The 7533-nt window shown below is 52.3% G+C and overlaps 1 protein-coding gene and 1 pseudogene across 1 annotated transcript; one reads left to right on the top strand and one right to left on the bottom strand.

The window, feature by feature from the left end:
• The first annotated feature begins 45 nt into the window (after positions 1 to 45).
• On the top strand, positions 46 to 4257 carry LOC129146304 (uncharacterized). Its single transcript, XM_054698190.1, is given in 10 exon segments — positions 46 to 1302; positions 1305 to 1845; positions 1848 to 2261; positions 2264 to 2481; positions 2484 to 2941; positions 2943 to 3394; positions 3397 to 3498; positions 3501 to 3758; positions 3815 to 4018; positions 4021 to 4257. Coding segments are annotated over 10 exon segments (3768 nt in total). The 5' UTR covers positions 46 to 369; the 3' UTR covers positions 4209 to 4257.
• Positions 4258 to 6065: 1808 nt separating this feature from the next.
• The window catches only part of LOC119251238 (BOLA class I histocompatibility antigen, alpha chain BL3-6-like), a 2735-nt pseudogene continuing 1267 nt past the window's right edge, over positions 6066 to 7533 (bottom strand).

Here is a 7533-nt window from a genome sequence, read left to right as displayed (position 1 = left end):
ACTCCCGTATATCTTAGTCTGGCAAGATCTAGTCCAGAACCCCCTGCTTGGTTAAAGCCATTTTTGTCGTTACAGGCACAACCCGTACTGCCGGCTAAACTGCTTGGGTCCCACCCCAACACCCCGTCGGCACCTGCGGTTTTCCAAGACTCTACCCCGGAGGAACTTCTATTTCCACCACCCTATCATAACCCTTGTAGTAACCCTCCCCAACTCCTGCGGTCGGCTGACCACCCTCCCCCAGAGGCGGGCGGGGCTCGTGGGCAGGGTCCGGCGGCAGGCACCCGCTCAGTGAAGGCGAATTCCCCGGATTCCACCGTCCTGCCCCTGCGTGTGGCAGGATTGCCTAATGAGCAGGGCAACCAGCCCATGCACTACTGGCCGTTTGCGACCAGTGACCTCTACAACTGGAGAGCACAAAATGCACGTTTCTCTGACAACCCTAAAGACCTTGTTAATCTCCTAGACACTGTTCTATTTACTCATCAGCCCACCTGGGATGATTGCCAACAGCTCTTGCAGGTCCTCTTCACCACTGAGGAGCGAGATCGTATACTGACGGCCGCCAGGAAATTAGTCCCTGGAGAAGATGGCACACCCACCACAAACGCGGCCCGCATAGATTTAGTGTTTCCCTTGACCCGACCTGACTGGGATTTTAACCAGGCTGAAGGTAAGGAGAGACTCCGGGTGTACCGCCAGACTCTAATGGCAGGGTTGCGTGCAGCAGCCCGCAAGCCCACCAATTTGGCCAAGGTAGGGGATGTGCAGCAGGGAAGGGAGGAGACCCCCGCGGCTTTTCTAGAACGCCTCATGGAAGCTTTTCGGCAATATACTCCTATGGATCCGGAGGCAACGGAGAACAGGGCCGCGGTGGTAATGGCCTTTGTTAACCAGGCGGCTCCTGACATTAAACAAAAACTACAAAGAATAGATAGGCTGGGAGAAAAATCTATTCGAGATCTTATGGAGGTGGCAGAAAAGGTGTACAATCGCCGTGAAACTCCTGAGCAAAGAGAAGACCGCATCCGCCAGGAAGAACGGAAGGTAAGGGCGGCTGAAAACGCACGCCACACTCGGGATATGGCCAGAATCCTGTTCGCCGTCACTCAAAAGGACGACCCGGGTAAGCTACACCCCTCCCGCCGCCCCAGCTCCACAGGGACAGGCAGGACCCTACAGCGTGATCAATGTGCATACTGCACTCAAAAAGGACACTGGGCCAAACATTGCCCAAAGAAACGGGGAATAACCTCAAACAACCCCCGCTTTCTGACACTCCTGTCCTGGTGCTCGGGGGCACAAGAGATGACAGTGACTAGGACCGTCAGGGCTCGACCCTCCCCGAGCCCCGGCTAACCTTAAAAGTGGAGGGGAAACCCGTTAATTTCCTTGTGGACACGGGGGCACAGCATTCAGTCCTCACGGAACCCTTGGGTAAACTTTCCGGTAAAACTTCGTGGGTGCAAGGGGCTACGGGATGCAAGCAGTATCCCTGGACCACGAAAAGATCTGTAGACCTGGGAAAAGGTCAGGTCTCGCACACCTTCGTTGTAATTCCTGAATGCCCGTACCCATTAATTGGAAGAGACCTTTTAACCAAGGTAGGAGCGCAAATCTCATTTGGACAGGAAGGTGTCGAAATCAAGGACTTTAAGGGCTCTCCCCTACACGTCCTCACGATTTCCCTTCAAAATGAGTACCGCCTTTTGGTGGCGCCAGATCACCCACCCCTTTCTGGGTGGTGGATGGAATCTTTCTCGAATGTTTGGGCAGAAACCGGGGGCGTTGGCCTGGCGTCCCACAGACCACCCATTATAGTCCAGCTAAAGCCTGGGGCTGAACCCATTCGGTAAAACAGTACCCTATGCCTGCAGAAGCCAAGGCAGGAATAACGCCTCATATTCGGAGGCTATTGGACAGTGGTATCCTTAAAACATGCCATTCGTCATGGAACACCCCTTTGTTACCGGTGCGAAAACCACACTCGCAAGACTTCAGGCCGGTACAGGACCTCAGAGAAGTAAATAAACGGGTCATAGATATCCACCCCACAGTCCCAAACCCTTATACCTTGCTGAGTGCCTTGCCACCTACTCATGTGTGGTACACAGTATTGGACTTAAAAGATGCCTTCTTTAGTCTACCACTAGCACCCCAAAGCCAGGAAATGTTTGCCTTTGAATGGCAGGATGCGGAACGGGGCATCAGTGGACAATTAACTTGGACAAGGTTGCCTCAAGGGTTTAAAAACTCTCCCACCCTTTTGACGAGGCCCTTCATGAGGATTTAAGAAAATTCCGCAGCCGATTTCCCGAACTAACTTTGCTCCAGTATGTTGATGATCTGTTACTTGCAGCGGAAAGTGAGCATGCCTGCCGAACAGGAACAGCCGAATTACTGACGGAACTGGGCCAGATGGGATACCGCGTCTCCGCAAAAAAGGCACAAATTTGCCTGCCCGAGGTAATCTATCTGGCTACTACCGCCTCAAAAACGGTTATAGGTGGCTGACGGAAGCCAGAAAAGCTACTGTCTTACAGTTACCGACACCCACCACCAAAAGGGAGGTACGTGAGTTCCTGGGATCTGCTGGGTTTTGCCGGCTATGGATACCTGGATTCGCAGACCTGGCCCAACCCTTGTATGAGGCTACCCGGGAAAAAGTAACTTTTCAGTGGACTCCCCAGATGCAGCAGTCCTTTGAGTCCTTAAAGAGGGCTTTACTGTCTGCACCAGCCCTGGGTCTTCCGGACATTACAAAGCCTTTCCATTTGTTCGTAGATGAGGCAAAGGGCATAGCTAAAGGGGTGCTCACTCAGTCCTTGGGCCCCTGGAGGCGTCCTGTGGCTTATCTGTCTAAAAAATTAGACCCGGTGGCGTCCGGCTGGCCACCGTGCTTACGCATGGTGGCAGCGGCTGCCCTCCTTTTCAAGGACTCCCAAAACTGTCTCTGGGACAAGTTACTTCCATAACCACCCCCATGCGGTGGAAGGAGTCCTCAGGCAGCCGCCAGAGAGGTGGATGAGTAATGCCCGAATCACGCATTACCAAAGCCTATTGCTCAACCCAGAGAGGGTCAATTTTTCGCCACCCACGGGGCTAAACCCCGCCTCCCTCCTACCTGCCCCTGACCTGGAGGCCCATCTAGACTGTGTTGATATCTTGGCCCAGGTCCAAGGGTTACGCCCTGATCTGCGAGATAACCCTCTGCCGGACGGACTGGTTTGGTTTACGGATGGGAGCAGTTTTATCCACGAGGGCCGAAGAGCGGCAGGGGCGGCAGTGGTGTCCATGCAGGAAGTCATATGGGCTGAGCCTTTGCCATCCGGGACGTCCGCTCAAAAGGCTGAACTAATTGCCCTAACCAAAGCTCTCACCTTGGCTCGAGGAAAAATTTAACTGTGTATACTGACAGCAGATATGCATTTGCCACGGCCCACGTACACGGGGCCATATATCGAGAGCGCGGGCTCTTAACCTCCGACGGCAAAGGCATTAAAACGCTCAAGAAATTATGGATCTCCTGGCAGCGCTGTGGCTACCACGTAAGCTGGCTATAGTACATCATCCAGGTCATCAAAAGGACTCCTCGACTCCAACTCAAGGTAATAAGCGGGCGGATGAGGCAGCACGCCAAGCTGCCCTAATGCCGGTAGATGCCCTGACAGTAAAACTCCCAGACCCAGGGGACCCGCAGCTGCCGGAAGACCCAGAGTATAGTGCTATGGACTTTGACTACATACAGTCTCTACCGGGTGCTTTTTCTTTGGGACACTGGTGGTACACCCAAGAACTAAGGCCATCTTGCCAGCACACTTGGCCACTGATCTCATTCAGCGCTTGCACCGAGCCACGCATTTGGGAGAGAGAAAAATTCTAACTCTAATCAGGCAATGGAACCTCCATGTCCGGGACGCAACCTGTACCGTGCGACAAGTAGTGGCATCCTGCCAGTCGTGTGCCATGGTAAACGCCACCAAGACAACCGGTGAACCAGGAATGAGGCCGCGAGGAACGCGCCCGGGGTCCATTGGGAAATAGACTTCACCGAGGTAAGACCAGGTAAATTTGGCTATCGATACCTGCTGGTCCTGGTGGACACGTTTTCCGGATGGCCGGAGGCGTTCCCGACAAGAGGTGAGTCAGCTCGAGTGGTAGCCAAAATCCTGTTGGAAAACATTTTCCTAGATTTGGGTTTCCAGTGACCATTGGGTCAGACAATGGACCAGCCTTTGTCTCTCAGGTATCGAAATCTGTGGCTTCTGCCCTGGGAGCAGAGTGGAAGCTCCATTGTGCCTATCGGCCCCAGAGTTCAGGGCAGGTGGAGAGAATGAACAGAACTTTAAAGAAACTTTAACTAAATTAACTTTAGAGTCTGGCGGGGACTGGGTGACTCTCCTTCCCTATGCCCTCTTCCGGGCTCGCAATTCCCCTTATCGTCTGGGTCTGTCTCCGTTCGAGATTATCTATGGAACCGCCCCCCCAACCACACCCGCACGGTGCGCAGTTAGCTTGTGATTTGCCTTCTGATTGTGAACTTTTTCTTTCTGTGTGGGCTGTACAGCAGGCTCACCAGGAGGTCTGGCCCCGCCTCAGAGCGCTCTATGAAGGGGGAGGACCTTCTCAGACAGCCCACATTTCAGCCTGGAGATCTTGTCCTTGTCCGCCGACACAAGACCGACGGTCGTGGCCTCCAGCCCCGGTGGAAGGGTCCCTACATCGTCCTCCTGACCACACCCACCGCACTCAAAGTGGACGGCATCGCGGCCTGGGTTCATCACTCACACGTCAAGACGGCACCAACTGACGACTCCCAGCTGCAGTGGCGAGCCCGGAAGCATCCCACCAATCCACTCAAGCTGACTCTTCAGGCGCTCCCGGCTACAACCCATCGCTCCCAGACCACTGCCCACGCCGTGAAAAATGACACCAAACTGTAATGTTGGCTACCTACTGTCCTTCCTTTGTTTTCTCCTTGTCGGGGCTGACTGGGATCCCTGCCGACGGTGCATCACCGAAGGCATATTCGGTCATATTCAGAGCAAGTGCTATGTTAGTAAGCGTGCTTGCAGCCTTAAGGGAGTTCCTTGTTTGTGGCGACCCTGATTAAGGGCACCACCCATGGATGTCCAGGTACAGTGGGAGGGTGGTCTGTTGGAAGCGTTTAAATCAAATGCCGCCTAAAAATGAAAGTTGCAATCACTGTAAAGAGGGGGGAGTTTTTTCAGCCTATACCTTTGTTCATTCACAGTGCTATGAAAGGTCTACTGTTTATCAGTGCACAGAGTCCAATCAAACTTTCTGGACTGGTATATCCTTAGGAAATAACGCGGGACATGTATGCCCTGTCAAAGCAGGAAAACCCTTTTGTTGGACTCTGCAAACCCACTGGGGGATGACAGATGGTGGGGGTGTGCAAGACCACGCACGAAAGCAGGAAGTTCAGAGGGTTTTTGAACAAGTTGCCCAAACACAGGATCGGTGGTTCAAGCCGATACACATCCCAGGCCCGGTGGGTTCCCTTAAATTGGAAAAGACAGTACAGGCCATGTTAGACTCAGCCCTACAATTTTTAAACAAGACCAACCCAACCCTGGCCAGCGATTGCTGGTTATGTCTAAGAGAAGGACCCCCCCGTTACACAGCGATCCCTGCTGTGTACAACTGGATTAATTGGACAAACCTAAAGGGCCCACCCATACGTGTAACCAGACCTTGCCCATCAATAATGTCAAGCTCTCCCCAACAGTTGCTCAGATGCCATGCCTTAGTCACAATGGGACCTTAAGAGTGGGTCAAGTAAATAAGGTACTCTGCAGTTCAGTAGTCAGTGCAACTAAGGCGCCCAGTTTTAATGGCTCTGCCTCTATGTGCCCGCCGGCACTGGGCACTATTTTCTTCTGTGGCACCACAGCCTACCCCGTACTCCCTGCTAACTGGTCGGGCTTGTGCATTTAACATATCTCATGCCCGATGTGGGAGTGGTCCCAGGCAACCAAAGCCTTCCCATACAGCTCATCCAGTCTGTGCCTGCCGGACATAAGCGGGCCATAATTACCCCACTACTGCTCGGCCTGGGGGTGGCAGCCGGAGTGGGGACCGGAGTTGCTGGAATTGGGACCTCTGTTAACCTTTACCAAAAAATTTCAGCTCAGCTGGTGGGGGACATTGGGCGGCTAGCAGATACAACCTTAGAGTTACAGTCTCAGTTAGACTCTTTGGCCGCGGTGGTCCTGCAAAACCGCCGCGGGCTAGATCTTCTCACAGCAAAGGAAGGAGGCATCTGTCTCTACCTGCGGGAAGAATGTTGCTTCTATGCTAACAAGTCAGGAATAGTTAGAAATAAAATTAAGCAATTACAAGAGGAACTAGAACACCGGAGAAAAAAGCTAGAAGACAACAATGCATTTCTTTGGGAAGGCTTAGGAGGATGGCTGCCCTATCTCTTGCCTCTTCTGGGCCCAGTCGTTACCCTCTTCTTAATTCTGTCTATCGGGCCCTGTGTCATTAATCGACTCGTGGCCTTTATTAAACAACGGGTAAACACGGTCCAGTTAATGGTGCTGCGCTCCCAATATGCCCCCTTACGCCAATATACTCTCCCCAACAACCCCTAAAACAGGACCCCTCCCAATACATAGGAGTGGAGCCTGACTGTTTCCCCTCATCGCCCACTTTCAGCAGGAAGCAGTTACTGATCAGAACGACGCCCCTTTTCCCTGACTGCAGTTAGGGGCTCCATTCCCAAAAAGGGAGGAATGAGACATAGGGCGAGTTAGGGTGATTAAGCAAGTTTCAGGAACAGTACAAAAGAGGACCTCTAAGGAGTTTAGGAAGGCTTCAGGGATAAAAACAACTAAAGAAACATCTCTTGTTTAAGCAGAGTAATTCTCATTTGTGGCTGAGAACTTTTGCTGGACCTATAACCCTGTGAATGAACAACAAAATGACACATAATGTGACTAAACGTAACCATAATTCTGAGACTGACTAACTGATAAAAGGCTTGGTAGCTGTGTTATTTTCTTAACTGACTAGCCGTTTTTTTCAAAAAAAAAAAAAAAATGGGGAAATGTGGAACCAAGCTTAGCTGAGGTTTCGCCATTTTGTATATCCTCCACCTTGATATGTTAGTCCTTGTCCAGCCGCATTCCGGAGATAGTTTCAGCAGTCACAACCCTCACTCTCACACTTGGTGACGAAAAAGCAGACCACCCCAGCCGCCAATGAGGGCAGTCCTGTCCATAAATGGGACAGCATCTCTAACCGTCCAATCAGTTTGAAACTGTAACCGCGCGCGCCCAAAGTGCCTTTGTAGTAGCCAATGAATAATTGCCAACTTCTTTCAAAGTTCCCGCCACTCGCGACCCTATAAGATGTCCCAGCTTCCTCTGTTCGGGGCTCTCGACCTCTGCCGTTGCATCGGTGCGTGTCGAGGGCCCGGTCTCGAGCCCGTATTAAACTCCTTTGTGCCCTTGCATCGGTTGTCTGTGTCCTTGGGGCTGCACTGGTCGACGTGGGCACAACAGG

The sequence above is a fragment of the Talpa occidentalis genome, unplaced genomic scaffold, assembly GCF_014898055.3.
Source record: "Talpa occidentalis isolate TD23 unplaced genomic scaffold, MPIMG_talOcc4v2.1 talOcc4.2, whole genome shotgun sequence".
NCBI classification, from domain to species: domain Eukaryota; kingdom Metazoa; phylum Chordata; class Mammalia; order Eulipotyphla; family Talpidae; genus Talpa; species Talpa occidentalis.
The sequence above is the reverse complement of the archived record's forward strand: the minus strand, read 5'-3'. Positions and strand labels throughout refer to the sequence as shown.